Below are 21,009 nucleotides of genomic sequence, written 5' to 3'. Positions count from 1 at the left end.
ATCTCACCATTGCTCTCAGTCCGAGCAGAAGGTCAACCTTCTCTCTGAGACTCAGGAGGTCTGGAACCACCTCCGTCACCAACTGCACCAGCTCCTCCACCTTCGCATAATGCATCACATTACAATGCTGAACCACCTGCCAGGCAAACGCTGACATCAGACGCAAGGTTGGAACCATAAGAGACAAGGTGGAGCAGGTCAGTTGGCCTCCTGAAAGTGGGGAAAAGTTGTCAGGGAGGGACAAGTTACAACGCGAAACTCTCAACATGATCACTGCAAATACTGTTGGTTAGATGGAGTGAAACTATAAATATGTTCCAGTGCAGGCCAGGGGTCTTCAATGTTTTTTTAGGCCAAGGAAGGACCACTAAGCTGAGAGAGAAAGATGAAGTAGGGAAACCTATATTGTGTTGCAGTTTGGGTGGCACAGTGGTAAAGAGACTGCCCAGTGCGCACCAGCATGGAAGTTGTGGGTTTCGAATGCACCGTAGTGCAACCGGCTTTGTCAGCCGTCTATGTGAACACTTTTTTCTTTTTACAATGGGATGAATCTAGAGTTGCAATACCCTCCATTGACAACCCATTGATCCAAATAATTTCCGATCTTGTATTAAACAATGTTGAACAGCTTGAATTATCCTCTTTCAAGATGCAAAGGTTTTGTTTAAAAATCCCCACTAAAACATAATCACCAGGTAGGTACTACTATGATGATTATACTAGGAGAAAGTATTTTCAAGTGTACAGAATCTGTTAAAATTATGTTTTATGGGCCACACCCACCAGTTCAGTTCATTATCAGTGTTTCCACATTTGGGCAGACAGGCACGGCCATTTTCCGCTGTCTCGTCCAGGTTTTTTGACAGCTGGTGGATGGAAATGAAGCTCCACCCATGCGGCAGAATGCTGCGGGGGCAAGCTTTTCCTGGAATCTGGCTGAGGCTGCATCCTGCCGCGTGGGTGGAGCTTCTTTTCCATCCACCAGCTGTCTAAAAACCCAGAAGAGTGGCTCGGTGACTCGGCCACGAGTGGCTTTTGTCCGCGCATGGAATCCTAGATGTGCTATTGTGCTTACACCCAGAACACAGTAGTCTACTTCACACATGGGCAACAGGCTACCCACCATCACTTACTGTGGCCCTCAGGTTAATATCAGAATACTGAAATATTATTCATTTCAGCTGTTACAATACCAAACATGCAAACATGACCCGCTTTAATTACTTAAGTCTATATAGCAGCTTAATGACTAGTATTAAAATATTTTTACGTCCAATGTATTTGTATTTAGTTATAAAGTAAACATATACCTAAATGCATTTGAAATTAAATAAAAATGTTACTTTTCAGGATTCCAATTTAAAAAGAATCTGGATTTTAATTCAACTATAGCAAAATAATTGCTAACCTACAAGCTCAAAACGCATAATATACAATGTGGCCCTCTCCATCATCAAAGTTGCCCATCGATTCTCTGGTTCACTTGACATCATCACAGATCAAACGAAAAAGGTTAGAACGATAATTGACACGGTTGAGGTGAGCGTGTAGATCAGCTATATTTTCTCACAGTCACAATAAAACACTTTAAAATAAAACGTTCTCTGCTGTTGGGAAGAATCTCCAAAATCGGGGGAGAGCCTAGGTGGTGGTAGAGTTAGCTGTTTTAGCAGACAGTTTGAGGGTCCAATGGAGTTAAGAGGTTATGTCCAAAGCGTTTTTACTACTTTCCATTGGTTAAATATTTTCGAAACACACAGTAAAGGGTGTTCTGATTTATGGAATAAAATCAAAAACCAAAAAAATAGAGTTAGGCGGTTTCCTCCCGACAGCAACGAAGCTTTAAGTTACTATTATTATCATCACTATAGGATAGAATCTAAAGATATTTAGGCAGTTTCTTACCAGCAGGCGTGTTTGACCTTTGTTGCTCCATAGTCCTCGTTCAAATAACACTTTTTATATTTGTATTATTTACAGTAGAACCTGTTGGTGGCAGCTAGCAGCTAGTTAGCCAGTTAGCCATGCTGCTAATGTCTGTCACACTGAAGTTTCCTGGGTTAGTCACATAACTCACATCTGTAATGTTATCATAATGTTGTTTGTCTTAGATTTTTTTTTTTAAGAAAATATTTTTTTTTTTTTAGCTTGCCACGTGGAGGGGTATATAATTTAAACATTCGTTGTTTACATCTCCAGCCAGCTGAGCTGAACGGAACTGAAGCGCCCTATGACGCTCGCGCTCGGCGCTCGCTCGGCTGAATTTGTCCCTGGAAGTGGAAACACTTCCGGGTCTTATTTATTAAAAAGAAGTTATGTAAGTAAAATGACCATCTATGAACATTACAATCACATACATTGCAATAGTATTTTCAATATAACAAACACGTCCGGGTCTTATTTTTCTAAATAAATGTTCTGTATAAAAATATCATATCTTTAGTTTTATGGTGGAAAGCCTGGTGACGCGAGGTTAGCTTTATGGTGGTTAACAACCACTGAAGTGCAGCGCCATACCGCCACCTACTGTAATAATAATAATAATAATAATAATACATTGCTGCCAAGTTTAGGTAATGTTTCCAAATCAGACTCTGGGCCCATTTTGGGTTGTGAGCTTTTACAGTCTATGGTTGTGAGTAAAACATTTACCTTTCAAACTGGTCTATACCCATATGACACTAATAATAATAATGATGAGACAGGTAGATCAATCCCATTAGTAAACAATAAACTGCAGGTACAAGGAAGTAGAACATAGCACAAGAGGCAGCTTAAAAAGGAACAAACACTATGGACACATACAAAAAGAATAATACAAGTTTAAGATATTTTTTCAGATCTGATCTTTTTTAAATGGGGTATAAGTGATTAGTTCTCTAATAAGTAATTACTTTGGGTCGCAAATTAAAATGGTTCATGTTACTAAAATAAATTTATTTGGGAGACACCAACCTGTATAATGCAGCTTCGCCACCGAACACCATTATACAGATAAAACGGCAAAGTCCCGTTGCGTTCTCATTTTTTATTGAACATTTCCAACAAACAATAAATAAATCATCAATTGACTTTTTTCATTGTATCTAAACTTCAGGTTCTGTCACAATGAATATTGAAAAAAATGACTTACAGAATTAATTCAGTTTAGCTTTCAGTATTTTTTCTTTTTCATCCTTCCATCTTTTCCATCATACACTGCTAGTTCAAACAATCATTTCCAGATACAGATGATGTTAATTCTTGGCTGCCTGTAACTTCTTTTACTGTGTGTTCTTATATCCACATCATAGTTTAGTCAATATGAGTCATAATAAATCAAAACATAAACAAAGCAGATGGTCCTGATAATTCCCAAATATTTGCTTAATGAATTGCATGAATTACGCTTCAATGCAACGGACAACACAACATCCAAGCTTTGAAGTTCAGCCCTATTCTTCTTCGTAATACAGAGCTACTAGTTAAACTACCGTAGGAATATACAGCTGTGGGTATAAGATCCAAATAAAAGCCTCAACAGTTAATGCAGTGGCTCCCACACTGGGGTTCCGGGCCCCCCTCAGGCGGATCTATGATAGATCTGCATTTTTTGATATTTGTTGTATGAGGACTGAACTTAAATATATAGGAAGGGGTTATGTCTCCTTCGTGTGAAGTGTGTGCGTGTGCACGTATGGTATGGAGAGTCTCATCAGATGTAATAAGGGAAAAAAGGTTGTGAACCAGTGAGTGGACTGAAGCTCTTTTGACCGGTGACAAGAAGATCATAGGGTCATAGGAACATGCTGGAGGATGGCATGCATGTTGAATAAAAGCTAAACTAAAATGCTCGTTGAATAAAAGCTAACCTAAGAAAAGCATATTTGGAGAACATCAATAACCTTTGTCGTCATAGTCATCATACTTCCTTTTCGGGGAATGTTTCTTATGCTTGCTCTTGTGTCGCCGTTTTTTGGAGAATCCTGGAGTGGTCTCCTTGGAGTGCAACAGCTTGTGATTCCTCAAACTACTAGAGGAGGTATACGCCTTCTCGCAAAGGTTACACTTGTAGGGCTGCTTGCATGTGTGTAACTTCTTATGCTCGCGCATGTGGGATGAAAACTTGTAGGTTTTCCCGCAGATGTCACAAGCGTAGGGTCGCTCGTTGGAGTGTAGCCTCTTGTGGCTCGTTAATGTACCAGCAGTGCGGAAGGCCTTATCACAAATAGGGCAACGGTAGGTTTTCTCCGTGGAGTGCGTTACCATGTGAACCCTCAGGCAGTATTTGGTGAATCTCTTCCCGCAGACGTGGCATGGCATCTTGACCATTGGTGTGTTATGTTGCTTCTGGTGCCTCTTTAAGTCCCACTTGTAGACGAAGGCCCTGCCACACTGCGAGCACAGGTGCTGTTTCTTGCCGATATGGTAGCCCATGTGGACCTTCAGCGAGCTGGGCGTCATGAACCTCATGCCGCAGAGCTCGCACATGTGCGGGCGGTCCCTCGTGTGCCAGCGCTGATGGTCTTCCAGTTTGAACTCTGTTGGGAAAGTCTTATCGCAATGCTTGCAGGGGAAGCTCGTCTGGCTGGTGTGGCACTCCATGTGCCTCTTGAAGTACGATGCCTGTGTGTAGCCCTTGTTGCAGATCTTACAGTAGAAGGGCTTCTCGGCGAGATGGACCAGGTTGTGCCTCCTTAGGCGTGTCACACTGATGAAACCACGGGCGCAGTGGCCGCAGGTGTACGGCATAATGCCACTGTGGATCTTCTGATGGTTGGTCAGACAGCGCTGCGTCCGGAAAATCCCTCCGCATTCTGTGCACAGGTACGGCTTCTCACCCGTGTGGATGCGCTCGTGGTCTAGCATCACAGACTGCTTCCGGAAGTGCCTGTTGCAAGTTTTACATCTAAACCCTTCTACTGGAGGCTTACGTTTCTTCTTCACTATTTGTGTCAGCTCCTCGGAGCCTGCTGGGGTCTCCTGCACTTCTTGTCCCTGCTTCACAGAGGCTCCACAGGGCCTTCCCCGGGGCCTTTTCTCCGGAATCTCGAGTTGGGGAATAGGCGGAAGAGCTGGGAGTGACAGGGAGTTAGTAGCAACTTGGGAGACCCATTGCTGCAGCGTGACCCGCCGAGTCTGTAGCTTCTGTGGGCTGCTGGATTTTGCGCTTGTTGCATTCGGCGAGGCAGAAAATTTCTGAATCGGCATGTGGGCAGTCTTTAAAGGAATCGACCTTAAAAGAGATTTCTGTAGCTCTGGTGTATCTAGCGGATTTCCAGATGGGGTTGTTGTCTGCAGCTCTTTAGTCTGAACTCTGTCCTGGATACGCATGTACTCTTTAGTTCCAGAGACCTCTTGAGTCTTCTCCTGACTTGTGCTAGCTCCCGGTGTGGCTGCTGCAATGTTTGTCTCAAAAGTGTTCTCCTGATTTTTCTGCCCTGCAGGGTCAGTGGATCTAGTATAGCTGCTTCCCGTAGGAGTAGCGGGGGTTTCCGTCACCTGATGGTCGTCCGAGTCTCCGGACATCTCCCCCGTGTCTTCTGCATCGCTGAAAGAGGCGGGGCTTGCTGCACTCGCGGCGGCGGTCTCGAACCTTTCTGGTGACTTCGGTGGTTCCACATTGGATGAGATGGCTGTGGTGCAGGAGGACATGAGGGACGCAATAAGTGAACATGCTTGAAATGTGATTTTTAAGAAGTGCATTTGTATTTAATGAGTTCTACAAACACCTTCTAAAACCTAATCCAAGTTTTCTGAAAACCTAAATGTTAATACATTTTAAATAGCAACAACACAGAGATAGCTCTGTGGTATAACAACGTATAGGTTACACTTACAGGTGGGTTAAATGGGACCATGTTAGTGGCATGTTTAGAGTATGGGCCACAGTATACTTTACTTGGCATTACTGCTTATATGACATTATGATTTACACACGGCCGAATGCCACTGCGGAACTTGTGGTGGTTGGTCAGCAAGCCCTGCATCCGGAAACAGTGTGCTCCGAGACCCCTTTTACATGAGAACAGTGTTCCTAGAAAACGGCACAATAAAGTATCGTTTGCGGGCGTCCTTTTAGATAACAGCGCCGTTTTCGGGGGGTGAAAACACCTTCCAGAGTGGAAATCTTTGAAAACGCTGTTTCCTCCAGTCTCCATGTAAACAGGCAAAACAGTGAATGCGCAAAACTTGTGATTGCTCACGTCAGCTCACAACGCGTTATGGTTACATTGATGCAGAGCCATATGTGATATATTTGGAGTTCCTACAATGAGCAAGCGGTCCTCCTCGCCTACAAAACGCAGCTCATCAGCGATGGTGAATGTAAAACCATGACGTAAATAAAAAGCCGGCGGCAGCAGCGTTTATGTAGCAGCAGCCTAATGTATGTATAAAATATAACCATCCTGTGGCACGCCCTGCCTGCATGCCTCTGGGCTGCCTGTCAGCCTGTGTGTCACTCGATGCGGTTAGTAGAAAGCAGGGAGTGACGAGATGTTGTGGTCTGGAAGCGTTATTCAAAAGAAAAATCCAGATAGGGTTGCGTGAAGGAGGGGAGTGGGTGACTGGTCTATCTGGTATTCCGTTACCGCCACCTAGCGACATTATAGCGTGTGCATTCTCGTGTAAAGGGTCAATAAAAATGAGAACGCAGCGGGACTTTTACCGTTTTCTCTGGCAACCGTTCTCGTGTAACGGTGGTCTGGGTCTAGCAGCAGAGACAGCGGTAGGGGAGGCACTTGAAGTAAGACTCACCTGTAAACTTGTCTACTGGAGGCTTGGGTTTCTTCTTCACTTTTTGCCCATGCTTCTCTGGGCCTGCCCTCCCACCTCTCATCTTGAGTCGTTGCAAAGTGACCCGTAGCTCACGTAGCTTCCATTGGCTGCTGGTTTTTGTGTTTTCTTTCTGCCCCACAGGGTCTGTAGATTTATCATTTCTGCTTCTCGTTCTCTGTTGCGAGAAGCGTAGTACCGTGGGAGTAGCAGGGGTTTCTGTCACCTGACCGTCCGAGTCTATGAACATCTCCCACATCTCTCCCACGTCGTCATCGTCGCTGAAGGAGGCGGGGCTTGCTGCGCTCACAGCGGCGGTCTCTACCATTTCTGGTGAATGGGGTGGTTCCACAACGGGGGGACAGTAGGACAGTGAAGAGAGGACGCAGTCGCCCACATTGGATGAGAGGTCTGTGGTGCAGAGGGACCAGAGGGACACAATAAGTTAACATTCTAGGTAGTATTATTTTTAACCCTTAACCCGCCGGGATTAATTAATAACATGCCAGGAAAGATCCAAAACACTGCGGCCGGATGTTGTGTCAGCTTAATGGCGTGTGTGTGTTGTCGGATCGATTGTTATTGTTTCACAGGCCGAGGAGAAGCATAGGCCGGCGCCATTACTGCGACCGCTAGGCTCCGTGCAATAAGCATTGTTTTGACCAGAAATGCAACTGAATAAACGTAGGCTACGTAGGCTACTTAAGTGCATTTATTAAAGTGCATTTATTAAAAATAATAAAATTACTTTTAATGTTTTATTATTCATTTTAAAGGACCACGATAGTGGCATGTTTAGAGTAATGAGTCTGACTATGAGTTTATTACAGTATACTTGAAATGACTCATGACAGCAGGCAAGAGTTTAAACTCAGCTTAATGTCCAAGTATCATTACAAAAAAAAAGTGTAAAATAAATAATGCAATAATTGTATACAATTAACTTAATGTAAATAAAGTTTTCATGATAAACAAAATATACCATATATGCCAAGTTTCGGCATTGTGTTGGGTGCCTGGTGCTTGAGGAGGGTGTTCAGGTCACTGGGGTCAGGGATGAACTGTGCATATGCCTCCATAGAGGTCGAGATCATGGCACCAAGCTGAGAGATGGAAGGAGACAGAGAGACATTGAATAGTGTATAATATAATATTATGTTAGTTATTCATTTAAAACAGTGATTAATCGGACGTCGAGTGGTGAGGTTACGGTGTGACCAAAATGGCATGGTGTGTGTGTGTGTGTGTGTGTGTGTGTGTATCGGCTTCCCGAGGTCTCCTCCTTTTCCCCGCTCCCACCGTGAGGTGCTACGTTATGCTATGCTATGCTATGCTATGCTATGTTATGTTATGTTATGTTATGTTATGTTACGTCATGTTATGTTACGTCATGTTATGTTATGTTGAAGAAAAAAACCCAATAAATATAAATATAAAAAAAAAAACAGTGATTAGCAACCTTTTTCTAATTTCAGTTTGATAATTAAACAAATGGAACGAAATAGACCTAACAGGTTCATTTGGTTCCATTTGTACGCACTCAAGAGTTACAGAACCATAAGGCTTCATTTGGACCCCTGGTGGTCCCGGGACCAGACATGGAGAACCAAACAGTGCTTTAAAATGACAGTAACTAGTAATATGCAAAGTATTACATTTTGCACCTACTTGGGTCAGGTTGGGTACAGGCAGCAGTTTGTTCAGTTTACACACCAGGCCTCCTACCATGGTCTGTAGAGCTGCATCAAACTTAGGACCATACTGAACCGGGAAGACATCCTAAAACAATCAGAAATGAAATATCCAGGACAATTTAACAGTGTCATGTAGGCCTACTCTGTGTGTGTGTGTGTGTGTGTGTGTGTGTGTGTGTGTAATACGACTTGTGTAATGTGTATCTATCGTTCAAGACAGATTAAGAGCTCCGCCGCGGAATCTGTCGGCAACTCCTGTGCAGAGTTTAGGAATGTTATGAATGAAAAGAAAAGACACACCACCGAAATTGATTTTCTTTTTATGCTGATTCCCAGATTGCTAAAGACTAGACTAGATAATTAAATATATATTCATTACATGATACTTCCTTCCTTCAGATTGACTTCATAATTTTACCTGGAAGAATTGTTTTCTCTGTGCTAGGTTCTTAAGCAGCATTTGCACCAGATCCATGAAGTTAGTCTGACATTGCTGCACCTCTGCATCCTTCTGCAAAAACACAACGCACAGTGATATTGTATTAAATAACACAACACATAGTGGTATTTTATTAACACCCATTTTGGGCGGGAACCCCTTTTGGTGTTAGCGTTATGTTATGCTTTAGCTATTGAAAAATAGCAGATCTACAAGCTACGAGCTTGTAGGCCTGCTATTTTTGAACGACTGACATAGAATCATAGCTTTTTCAGATATTTTTTTAATCTGATCTCAGGTCAAAATAGGTTAAGTAACAACACAACACACAGTAGTATTTTATTATTAAACACACTTATAATGTCCCCAAAACGACGGTGCCAACTCGATTTCATACGCAATTTATTATTTTTTTGATCATCTATCCATTTATCCATCCATCCAGGATTTTTAGAGCTGATAAGCCATACGCCACATCGTCCTATGTGATCACCGATTTTGAAGGAGGTCTATAATTCCATTTAAAAAAGATATTCATACAAATCCAGTTGCATGCAGCACTCTACTGTGGATTGTTTGTGTTGGGAAGATACCAGATTTGAATGAGTCTACTTGAATAAATGGGATGCAGTGCATTTCTGGAAGAAAGAAAAAAAGTGTGTCTATTCTCAATGAACTTTCCCAATCAAGTATAAATTAAATCCCATATTCATAATGTTACCTTGGTGCGACAGACGTTGAGCTTGTTGATGAGAGTCTGAATGGTTTTGGGGTCAGGAGTAGCCTCTGGTTGGAGCAACTCCAAAATGATCTATAACAGAGATGTAATGATCCATTATAACTTTCAGACAAACACGTCAATGTTGGAATGTCACTAAAGTTAGCCTGGTACAGTAAGCCTATAAATTCTGCCCTATGTAGGGCACTAGGTGTGGACCTCTATGGGGACCTACCATGGGTCACGGACAAAGTCAGAGAAAGAAGGATGAGGCTGGCAGGGCACAGCGTCAGGCACCCAGAACTTGAGGCAAGTAAATTGACCCTATGGGAGCCAAACCAGGGCAAAGCCAGGGGGAGAAAGAAAGAAGCGTACCACCTATATAGACGTGCTGCGGCAGCGCGACAGCTTGGCTGACAACACTGCAGAGCTCAAGAACCTGATGTTGGATAGGAAATTGTGGAGGGCAGCGATCCAGGAATGTCTGAGTTGGTGTTGGCTAGGCCTCACTCTCGCAGCAACAAAACTGAGGAACAATTTCCCCTTCTGGCTTTAACATACATACCTAGAGGTAGAGGACTTTCATGCCCCACAGTATCCCACTCACTTTGGGTACACTTGGATGCCTCTGCCAGTGCCCTACCGTTATGATGAGTGCAGAACAGTGGCAAGACAAACCCACCTCCTTTAATGTTTGGTGGGACCTCATAATGGCCTTTGAACAAGAGAATCTGCCATTTTAGGCTAGTTTTATAGCCGGCATGTTAATGTCTATCTAGCACTAGCAGCCCTTAAATCAGTGCACCCACTCCCCATTGGTGACAATGGTGGTATGTACTTGGACTTAATGTAACTTTAGAAAGTAATAAATAAAATAAAAACACTTTCTGTGGAGGACACGGCCCCCCAACACATTCCTGCACACAAATTAATGCAGCGCATAAAGTGCTTGCATGGCAAAGAGCTCTCACCCGTGCTCTGAGTCCCAGGAGGAGTTGAGCGGTCTGCTTGAATGTCAGGAGATCTTGACACCCAGTGTCTAACACAGTGGTAACAAACTCCTCCACCTTGCTGTACTGTCTGACGTCCCTCTGCTGGATGACCTGCCAGATGTAGGCATAGGTCAGCTGGAGGGGCGAGGCCAGTAGCCTCAGAGAGGCCAGAGGAACAACAGGCGAGGCAGACACACCTGTATAGATGATATAGATCAAGTAGTATATAAATAAGTGCAGTTCAGGCAAATATAAAGTCACTGTGAGTGTGACCCTAGCAATGGTCACATGATCAAAACATTTTGTCCATTATCTTTTTGGAAAAATATAAAAAGATACTCCTGTGGAAAGGCTATATTATTTTACTTATATTGACCCTATAAACAATTTAGTATTATTTAGTATATGTAAGGTTTTGCCCACTTAAATGGTACCTCGTCAGACAATCCCCACATATCTAACAACTTCTGTTAACAGACTGTAGTAGCTTTTCATAAATTATATTTGTACTTAGGCTGTCATGAAAGTTTATAGTTAGAGAAATTACAAGTCCAGCCGTCTGTTGTCCAGCCTCTCCCACCCTTAGAGTATATACTCTAAACTCCCACCCCTCACTGGGGAAAATTCTGGGAGGTAAACAGAAACGGGGTGAGTTGTCTTGTTACCCTCTCTGGACCAGGGCTATCGAACCCCGATCTCCAAGTCAGTAGACAAGGCAAGCAACATGGCTAGATCAGGGCTATGATTAGCCCCGCGAGTCAGAACCCAATGGTAGTAAAGTTTCTGACATTTTTAAGACTTTATAGAATGAGCTGACCCAGGGGCAGAGATGGGCAAAATACATTGAAAATGTATTTTGATACAAAATACAAATACTGGGTCAAAAAATGTATCTAAATACAAAATACAAAATACATCTTCCATCCCCATCAAAATACAAATTACAAAATACAAAAAAGTATTTCAAATACGTATTTCAAATACATGTATTTCAAATACTGCCCATCTCTGATGGGCAAAATATATTGAAAATGTATTTTGATACAAAATACAAATACTGGGTCAAAAAATTTATCTAAATACAAAATACATCTCATTTCTTCCATCCCAGGTAATTACAAATTACAAAATACAAAAAAGTATTTCAAATACGTATTTCAAATACATGTATTTCAAATACTGCCCATCTCTGATGGGCAAAATATATTGAAAATGTATTTTGATACAAAATACAAATACTGGGTCAAAAAGTTTATCTAAATACAAAATACATCTAATTTCTTCCATCCCAGCGAAATACAAATTACAAAATACAAAAAAGTATTTCAAATACGTATTTCAAATACATGTATTTCAAATACTGCCCATCTCTGCCCAGGGGGTCGTAGAGGACTGGCTAGGCTATGATGAGAGTGAGACATTATGAGGTGGTTTCTTATTCTTACCAGCAGAATTCTTCTTAGACCTTTGTTGATCCATATTCCTCGACCACCCTCGTTCAAATTAAACTTACTATATTTGTATTTACAGACAGTAGAACCTGTTGGAAGTATAACAGCAGCTACAGTTTAGTTAGCCATGCATGCTGCAAATGTCTGTCACACTGGACTGAACATTGTCCTGGAGTTGTCCTGGTGACCGGCCCGGGGTTAATCAGTAATCACAACACAGTATCCGTAATGTTGATTGTGTCTTCTTTGATGAAAAAAGGGTATAGTTTGGAGTGATCACAAGTCAAGAACTTATATCTGCTAGTAGAACTAGCCTCGTAGCCGTTCCCAGGCCTGAGACGCCAGTGTCAACGCAGCAAATATAAGACTTCCGGTGCCCGCCTGTCAGCGGCGAGAATTTCCGGGTCTTAATTTTCAAAATAAGGTTTGATTGGTTGAAATATTTATTAACAGTTTGCAGAATTATAGTACAATTCAAGCACAACTCAACTCAATCTCATACCGCCACGCGCCACCTATTCTTAATTCTTAAAAACATTAAAAATGGCTGACCCAAACAAAAATAATACAAGTTGATAAGGGTTTGATTGAAGTCTAAATCAGTGGTCTTCTAACAGGGGATCAAGGACCCCTAGCGGGTCCTCAGAGATACTGCAGGGGGGCCAGTGCCACCAAATCTTTGTTGAAGACAAACAAGATTTATAACTTGAACAATACTTTTGAATTGGGGTATACTGTAGTTATTCATTCACTAATCACTACTTAATTAAAATGTAAAAAAAAATGGGAGACACCAACCTGTATAGTGCAGCTTTGCCACAGACAGAACACAACAGTACATTGAGATGTGTCAGGGTTTGTTTGTTTGTGTCGGGGTGAGAAGTTCAGTCACACGAGAGAGACTGAGTAGAGTCGCTGCTGCTCGTCCTCAAAGCATGTCCCACTGGGAGGAGACCCCGGGGAAGACCAATGTGCAGTTGGAGGAAACACATCGACTCACTGGTCTTGGAACGTCCAAGGAAGAAGTCACTAATGTTGCTCTGGAGAGGGACGTCTGGAACACTCTGGTGGAGCTGTTGCCCCCGCGACCCAACCACGGATATGGTTGAAGATGGATGGATGGGGTTTGCTCACAAACGGCACAGAGTGACTTACTATCAGTAGACAGGGAGGCCATGCTGTTACTAGACTCTCATTTTATTTCTTCAGATATCCCATTTCCAACAAACAAAGCGTCATTTGGATTTGCATTGTATCCATCTAAACTTCAGGTTCTGTCACACTGAATAATCAAGATATTGACCTACAGAATTCAAAATGAGCTTTCCGTAATTTTTCTTTTCAATCTTTTTTTAATTTTTTTTTATAAACTGCTAGTTCAAACAATTAATAATTTCCAGACACAGCTGGATATTTACATCACCGGTAATTCTTGGCTGTAACCTATTTCATTGTGCGTTCTAATATCCACATCATAGTTAGCCAATATGAGTTATCATAATTAATCAAAACAAACAAAGCAGATGGTCATCATAATTGCCAAATATTTGATATATGATTTCCAAGTGTATGATTACTTGAATAGACTTCTGTATGTAAGACGAATACCTAAGGGGGGGGGGGCTTTTTGTATCATGTATACAGTGTCCTTATTCCAAATATAAGGAGAGTTCAAACAATAACAAACTACATAAATTGATTGATGATCTAATTATATCGAAAGTTCAAAGCTTCGATGCCATTCAAATGGCAAAATACATTTGAATATTAGCACTTTTTTTATTTTTTACCCCTAGTCTCATCTAATTGTGGTGAGAGGAGACCTGGGCCTCCTTCAATGAAACATGTTACAGTACAATGAGTACATACTACGTTTTGAGGGCTTTTCACACGGGAAGCGACTGATGCACATAATAATACATTTTCAATGAGAGGCGAGCGGGCAGGTAGAGAGGCTTGTGCAATCGGACAGGTGGAGAGACAGGCCGGCGCACTCCTGTGAAACATGACATGAGCTGGATTGTGGTAAACTTTTGGATTTGACCCCGGTTCAGGCGGATCTATGAAAGATCGTCATCTTTTTGTTTGCTATTTGTTGTATGAGGACCGAACTTAAATATATAGGACTTAACCCATTCTGACCTGAGATCAGATCTAAAAATGTCTTCTACATCCTGACAGTTTTCTGAAAAATCCATGTTTCTATGTCAGTCGTTCTTCGCTTAAAAAAAATTAGCAGACCTACAAGCTCGTAGCGTGCCACTCGGTGTCGCACTATGAGCTTGGAGATCTGAAATAGCTAAAGCATAACTTAATGCTAACACCAAAACGGGTTCCCGCCCCAAAATGGGTTAAGGGGCTATGTCTCCTTTAAACAAGTGTGTGTGTGTGTGTGTGTGTGTGTGTGTGCATGTATGGAAAGTCTCATTGTTCATCAGATGTAAGAAGGGGTGGCTCCAAGGAAAAAAGGTTGGGAACCAGTGACTTAATGAAGCTCTAGACAGGAACATGAGGATGGAAACTTAACCTAGATTAAAAAAAGAAAAAGAAAAAAGAAAAGTAAATCATGTTTTGAGAACATCAATAATCTTCGTTGCCATGGTCAATGTCATCATACTTCCTTTTCAGGGAATGTTTCTTATGCTTGCCCTTGTGTCGCTGTTTATTGGAGAATCCGGGAGTGGTCTCCCTGGAATGCAACAGCATATGCTTCTTCAGAGTACCAGGGATGGCGAACCCCTTCTCGCAAATGTCACATGTCCATGGCCGCTCGCTTGTGTGTGACTTTTTATGGGTGTTCAGGTGGGAGGACAGCTTGTAGGTTCTCCCGCAGACGTCACAACTGTAGGGTCGCTCGTTAGTGTGTAGCCTCTTGTGCACCTGCAGGTTCCCGAGCTGACTGAAGGACTTTTCGCAAATAGAGCAATGGTAGGGTTTCTCCTGGGTGTGCATCCTCATGTGAATCCTCAGGGAGTATTTGCTGAACGGCCTCTGGCAGACGGGGCATGGCGTCTTGACCTTTGGCGCATGGTAGCGCTGGTGCCTCTTTAAGTCCGACATGTAGACGAAGGTCTTGCCACACTGCGAGCACAGGTACTGCCTCTCACCGACATGGTAGCCCATGTGCCTCTTCAGCATGCTGGGCATGAGGAACCGCTTGCCGCAGCGCTCGCACATGTGCGGGCGGTCCCTCGTGTGCCAGCGCTCATGGTTTTCCAGTTTGAACTCTGTTGGGAAAGTCTTGTCGCAATGCTTGCAGGCGAAGCTCATCTGGCTGTTGTGGCAGTCCATGTGCCTCCTGAAGTACGATGCCTGTGTGAAGCCCCTGTTGCAGATCTCACAGTAGAAGGGCTTCTGACCGAGGTGGATCAGGATGTGCCTCTTGAGGGATGCCATGCTGATGAAACCCTGGGCACAGTGGCCGCAGCTGTATGGCCGAATGCCACTGTGGAGCTTCTGGTGGTTGGTCAGCAAGCCCTGCGTCCGGAAACTCTTTCCGCATGCTGAGCACGGGTACGGCTTCTCACCCGTGTGGATGCGCTCGTGGTCTAGCAGAAGAGACTGGTAAGGGAAGCGCTTGTCGCAAGATTCACAGTCAAACTTGTCTACTGGAGGCTTAGATTTCTTCTTCACCTTTTGTCCCTGCTTCACGCCGGGGCGTCTCATCTTGAGTGGGGGAATAGGCGGAAGGGCTGGGAGTGAGAGGGAGTTGGTAGCGATTTGGGAGACCCATTGCTGCAGCGTGACTCGTTGAGTCTGTAGCTTCTGTGAGCTGCTGGTTTCTGCGCTTCCTGCATTGATCGACAAAGGAATCGACCTCAAAGGAGACTCCTGCAGCTCTGGTGCATCTGGTGGATTTCCAGATGAGGTTGTTGTCTGCAGCTCTTCAGTCTCTACTCTGTCCTGGATATGCGTGCACTCGTTAGTTCCAGAGACCTCTTGAGTGTTCTCCTGACTTGAGCTGGCTACTGGTGTCGCTGCTGCAGTGTTTGTCTCAACAGTGTCTTCCTGATTTGTCTCACCCGCAGGGTCAGTGGATCTAGCATCGCTGCTTTCCGTTCCGTCCGTAGGAGTAGCGAAGGTTTCTGCCACCTGATGGTCGTCATCTCTGGTTGACATCTCTCCCACGTCATCTGTGTCGCTGAAAGAGGCAGGGCTTGCTGCGCTTGCGGCAGCGGCGGTCTCTACCTTTTCTTGTTTCACTGTGGTGGGGCAGTAGGACAGCGACGAGAGGACGCAGTCGCCTACATTGGATGAGATGGCTGTGGTGCAGAGGGACCAGAGGGATGCAATAAGTTAACATTCTATGTAATGTCAAGTTACAGTGCATTCGCGAGACATGGCCAAAGCATGTCCGGGGGTCCCCAGCCAAAAATGTTGAGAACCCCCTGGTTTAGAGTATATTATATTATATTAAAGTATATTCAACGTGTATTAAATGAATATAAGTAAATTAGTCATGTTAAACAAAATATACAAGCGAGTATATTATATTATATTAAAGTATAGTCAACGTGTATTAAATGAATATAAGTAAATTAGTCATGTTAAACAAAATATACAAATGTAAGTGACACACTCAAATGAAAGTTACCGTATTTCCCCAGCATTGCGTTGGGTTCCTGGTGCTTTAGGAGGGTCTTAAGGTCACTGGGGTCAGGGATGAACAGTGCACATGCCTCCATAGAGGTAGAGATCATGGCACCAAGCTGAGAGATGGAAGGAGATGAATAGTTAGTATTAAGGTAGTTATTACTAAACTACCGGTACTCTTATTACTTTAAGAGACAATGGACCAGTTTTTCATCTCTGGGACCCCGTCCCCAATCTACACTGTAAAATCCTCAATTTGAAAAATTAACAAATTAACAAACAGGTTCATTTGGCTCCATTTGTACACACTCAAGAGTTACAGAAACGCAAGGGTTCATTTGGACCCCTGGTGGTTCCCGGACCAGAAGTTGAGAACCAGACAGTTATTTAGAATGACGGTAACTAGTAATATGCAAAGTATTACATTTTGCACCTACCTGGGTCAGGTTGGGTACAGGCAGCAGTTGTTCCAGTTTACACACCAGGCCGGCTATCAGGGCCTGTAGAGCTGTATCAAACTTAGGACCATACTGCACCGGGAAGACATCCTAAAACAATCAGAAATATCCAGGACAAATTAACAGTGTCATGTATTGTATTGTATTGTAGTAAAAAGTGACTAATTAGGCATTGTTCCTGTGTGTGTGTGTGTGTGTGTTCTTTGTCCCATGCTTTCTCTAAATATTAAAAAAGTTTCTAAAAAAAAAAAAGGTGTGAAAATCGTATTTTCAAAACTCCATGCGAGTCGCTCTGCGTCCCTTAACCACATCAGATCTATTTTTACACCTGTTACTGTAAATAACTTTTGATGTGTGTGTGTGTGTGTGTGTGTGTGTGTGTGTGATGTGTGTGTGTATCATTGCTAGTCATTACTAAAGACTATACTACATGATTAAATATATATTCATTACATGATTAGGCGGCTTCCTTCAAATTGACATAATGACATTTGGCATTTTACCTGGAAGAACTGTTTCCTCTGTGCTAGGTTCTTAAGCAGCATTTGCACCAGAACCATGAAGTTAGTCTGACATCGCTCCACCTCTGCATCCTTCTGCAAAAACACAACGCACAGTGGTGTTTTATTAATTAGCACTCTGCTAAAATGTCCCCAAAACTACTGGTTCAAAACTTTTCTGTTTGGATCTATGGGCTATGAAGGCCAGAAAGTAGTTTTTTGCCACTCAGTAGGCATTCCCGCGTAACTTCCGGGTATGATGATGATGTCACGCGCATTCCCTCTATTGAAGAAACACTGACATTTATTTACAGATTCTGTAAATGTCGGTGTTTCTAATTTCTATAATAAATTAAACACTGCAGCGCAGAGCTGTTTGTGAACTTCTTTGTAACCAAAACTATTAGTGCTCAATTTCATACGCAAATCTTTCAAAAATGTATCATGGAACACACATTGGTATATATCCATCCGATCAGGTTTTTCAGAGCCAATCACCATAAACCATATCGTCCGATGCGATCACCTATTTTGAAGGTCTATACTTCTATCTATAGAATGTTTTTATCCAAATCCAGTTGCAGCCCTCTACCGTTTAATACTGTGAATTGTAAGATTAGGACTGTGTTGGGAAGCCACCAGATTCGAAAGTATATACTTGTAACTATGAATGGGATGCAGTGCATTTCTGGAAAAAGAGTGTCTATTCTCAATCAACTTTCCCAATTTAAGTATAAATTAAATCCCATAATGTTACCTTTGTGCGACAGACGTTGAGCTTGTTGATGAGAGTCTGAATGGTCTTGGGGTCAGGAGTAGCCTCTGGTTGGAGCAACTCCAAAATGATCTATAAAACAGAGATTCAATGATCCATTAGGCAAACACTCAATGTCAATGTTGGAATGTCACTAAAGTCACCCAGGTAATTGATGTTACGCTCTCAAGAGTTAAAAGATCTAATAAAGGACCATTTGGTTGCCAACTCTACATCATTTAGCTGGGGACCACCTGGACCCATTGGACCTTGATATGAAAACGGTTGAAAATCACTGCTCTAAATTAACCCATTGCATACCAACACTAACACTGCAGGCTGCAGCGTATGGCATAGTGCATGCATGTGCGAAGAGCTCTCACCCGTGCTCTGAGTCCCAGGAGGAGCTGAGCTGCCTGCTTGAAACTCATAAGATCTGGAAGGGTCTGAGTAACCGTTGCAACAAACTCCTCCACCTTGCTGTACTGTCTGACGTCCCTCTGCTGGATGACCTGCCAGATGTAGGCATAGGTCAGCTGGAGGGGCGAGGCCAGCAGCCTCAGAGAGGCCAGAGGAACACGGGCAGCAGACACACCTGTATGGATCATGATATAGATCAAGTATTTAAAATATATACGGATTACTTCTGTGTGCAGTCAAATAAAGGGGCTCTGTGCAGAGGTAAAAAGTGACACATTCTGTCAGTGACATTCACTGTGTGTGTGTGTGTGTGTGTGTGTGTGTGTGTGTGTGTGTGTACGCGCCTGCAATTCGAAACTGCCCCCGTAAAATCTGAATCCCTAACCCACCCCTTTTTCCCCTCACTGTATATGTTTTCTCTTCCCTTTTTACCTCCTTTATGATGATGATTTCCTGTTTTTTTCCCGCTATAGGCTATAGAAGTGTATAGCCTATTTGGCTATTTGTATGTCTCTAAATGTTATGATGAATTGAACAAGGTGGACCCTCTTGTAAACAAACAAGTCTAGTGCTTTATTGGTCGTCCACTCACAGTAAACAGTTTTTTGTATTGAGTTGTGCTTGAAATGTACTGTAATTCTGCAAACTGTTAATAAATACTTCAATCAAAAAGTGTGTGTAGTGCGTGTCACTGTGTGTGTGTGTGTGTGTGTGTGTGTGTGTGCGCGCGCGCGTGCGTGCGTGGTGGGTTGGGCGCATATAGAGTTGTTGGGCGCAGATAATAGATTTACAAGCTCACAGTCACAACACGCGTTGTGAGCTTGCAGATCTGCCATTGTCTGCGCGCAACGACGGAGCACAAATTCAGACATAAACATAAACGCTTAGCCGTTAGCTGACGAGTTAGCCAAAAGGCTAACACGGATCCCATAGCTCAGAGCGACAGTGGGGCTCTGATTGGCCACTTTCCTTGGTTGCTATGTAGTTTTTTTTTATTTCGTTGGCATATTTTTATAAAATATTAAGATTGTTAGATCGTTTAATGAAACATAATTTAACGTTGGGGTTGATAATACATTTTCAAATAATGTATGAAAGAAAACAAAAAACATTTACCAAATCTTACTAAATAAACAAACAAGTACATTGATTTTATTTGTTTTATGTATTTATTTATAAACAATTTCCATGAACTATGAACATTTTCAAAAAATACTTTCCATCAAATCAAAAAAATAATAATCGAAAACAGCTAACCAATCGCAGCCAGAGCCGTCGTCCCTCTGGCGTATAGGATCTAATGTTAGCTGCACTGCTCGGCTGGGCGGCATCATGGCTATACAAAGCTGAATGATCAACTAACTTACCCGTTGTCTTGTGCCTCTTGTTCATTTTTCACCCGATAAGAACATAAGCTAAGAAGATAAGAACATGAATGGACCAGTCGTCCAACGAACGAGGTATATTAAAACGATTCAACAGTCAAGCCAACCAGAATAAAGTCAACACGAATTATGGGTAGAGTATCTCCAAAATAAAGGTTTTAAGCCTTTCCGACTAATGTTCTACACAATAAAAGTATCGTTTCCTGTTGTATAGTTAGCATACAGTTTCTGTATAACCCTGAGAGAATGTACAAATAAAACCATTTGTAGTGTACACTATCAGTTCAATTAAGATAGTGTAGATTATTTGGAGGTCCCAGAAATAATAAGAAAAAGAGCTTACTTGAAATGAAAAAAGGTTGAGAATAGTGCACTAACCATTCACAAAATAGCACAGCGTTTCAGTGAATGTGCTAAAGTTCCTGTCAAAAGCTGCTCTTGAATAAACGGATACATTATTTATGCTTGAAATAGGCTATTACTTAAGCCCTTTAGAGTGTGTTGCTGATGTGATAGTGCAATGTCTGGGTCCCAAATTGTCCCTGTGACAGCTGCTCGCAAGAACACACAAAAAAGAATAAGAAAAGACAATAGCAACAATAAAAAAGAAATAAAAAGGGCTTCCTTGAAAAAGGTTGAGAATAGTGCAATCACACCAATAATGCAAGGTCTGGGTCCCACATTGTCCTCCCTGTGACAGCTGCTCGCAAGAACCCATAACAATATCAACAATAAAATAAAATAAAAGACAAAGTGCTTACTTGAAATGGACAAAGTTGAGAATAGTGCAATGATTCACAAAATAACAGCATTTCAGTGAATGTGCTAAAGTTCCTGTCAAAAGCTGTC

General features: G+C 42.5%; 3 protein-coding genes across 10 annotated transcripts in view; all 3 read right to left on the bottom strand.

Moving 5' to 3' along the window:
• LOC310853767 (uncharacterized protein) overlaps window positions 1-2,200 on the bottom strand; it is a 32,032-nt gene extending 29,832 nt beyond the window's left edge. For all 7 annotated transcript variants that reach the window (XM_083758203.1, XM_083758202.1, XM_083758207.1 and 4 more), the window contains exons 1-2: window positions 1,906-2,200; window positions 8-210 (exon numbers count right to left, since the gene is read on the bottom strand). In XM_083758203.1, the coding sequence (XP_083614329.1) occupies window positions 8-210; window positions 1,906-1,936 (234 nt within the window). In that variant the 5' untranslated portion in view covers window positions 1,937-2,200. The remainder of the gene's footprint in view (window positions 1-7; window positions 211-1,905) is intronic.
• An 810-nt stretch (window positions 2,201-3,010) lies between these two features.
• LOC310853700 (uncharacterized protein) lies at window positions 3,011-12,343 on the bottom strand. Of its 2 annotated transcripts, XM_083758094.1 has the most exons (8): window positions 12,045-12,343; window positions 10,579-10,796; window positions 9,611-9,700; window positions 8,869-8,961; window positions 8,425-8,535; window positions 7,739-7,859; window positions 6,739-7,167; window positions 3,011-5,615 (listed from the first exon to the last, which is right to left on the bottom strand). In XM_083758094.1, the coding sequence occupies exons 1-8, from the start codon at window positions 12,076-12,078 to the stop codon at window positions 3,877-3,879; spliced, it is 2,835 nt and encodes a 944-aa protein (XP_083614220.1). In that variant the 5' UTR covers window positions 12,079-12,343; the 3' UTR covers window positions 3,011-3,876. The 2 variants fall into 2 exon arrangements, with proteins under 2 accessions (XP_083614220.1, XP_083614221.1); XM_083758095.1 differs by lacking the exons at window positions 10,579-10,796; window positions 12,045-12,343 and adding an exon at window positions 9,843-9,921.
• Window positions 12,344-13,195: 852 nt separating this feature from the next.
• Window positions 13,196-20,292, bottom strand: LOC310853701 (uncharacterized protein). The gene is made up of 7 exons (XM_083758096.1): window positions 20,143-20,292; window positions 18,739-18,950; window positions 18,359-18,448; window positions 17,605-17,697; window positions 17,081-17,191; window positions 16,645-16,759; window positions 13,196-16,312 (listed from the first exon to the last, which is right to left on the bottom strand). The coding sequence occupies exons 1-7, from the start codon at window positions 20,165-20,167 to the stop codon at window positions 14,631-14,633; spliced, it is 2,328 nt and encodes a 775-aa protein (XP_083614222.1). The 5' UTR covers window positions 20,168-20,292; the 3' UTR covers window positions 13,196-14,630.
• Window positions 20,293-21,009: the final 717 nt, after the last annotated feature.

The sequence above is a fragment of the Protomyctophum parallelum genome (assembly GCF_964188405.1).
Source record: "Protomyctophum parallelum genome assembly, chromosome: 22".
Taxonomy (NCBI): Eukaryota; Metazoa; Chordata; class Actinopteri; order Myctophiformes; family Myctophidae; genus Protomyctophum; species Protomyctophum parallelum.
Note: the sequence above shows the minus strand (reverse complement) of the source record. Positions and strands in the feature narration are given on the sequence as shown.

Bases quoted from the DNA above. Each gene is read 5' to 3' on its own strand.
- LOC310853700 (XM_083758094.1), bottom strand. From the start codon at position 12,078: ATGGATCAACAAAGGTCTAAGAAGAATTCTGCTG. The intron at 10,797-12,044 runs GTAAGAATAAGA...TCATCTATACAG, and splicing joins GTCTAAGAAGAATTCTGCTG to GTGTGTCTGCCTCGCCTGTT. The intron at 5,616-6,738 runs GTGAGTCTTACT...CCTGCACCACAG, and splicing joins TCCAGTAGACAAGTTTACAG to CCATCTCATCCAATGTGGAA.
- LOC310853701 (XM_083758096.1), bottom strand. From the start codon at position 20,167: ATGAACAAGAGGCACAAGACAACGG. The intron at 18,951-20,142 runs GTAAGTTAGTTG...TGATCCATACAG, and splicing joins CAAGAGGCACAAGACAACGG to GTGTGTCTGCTGCCCGTGTT. The intron at 16,760-17,080 runs GTAGGTGCAAAA...TCCATCTCTCAG, and splicing joins CTGTACCCAACCTGACCCAG to CTTGGTGCCATGATCTCTAC.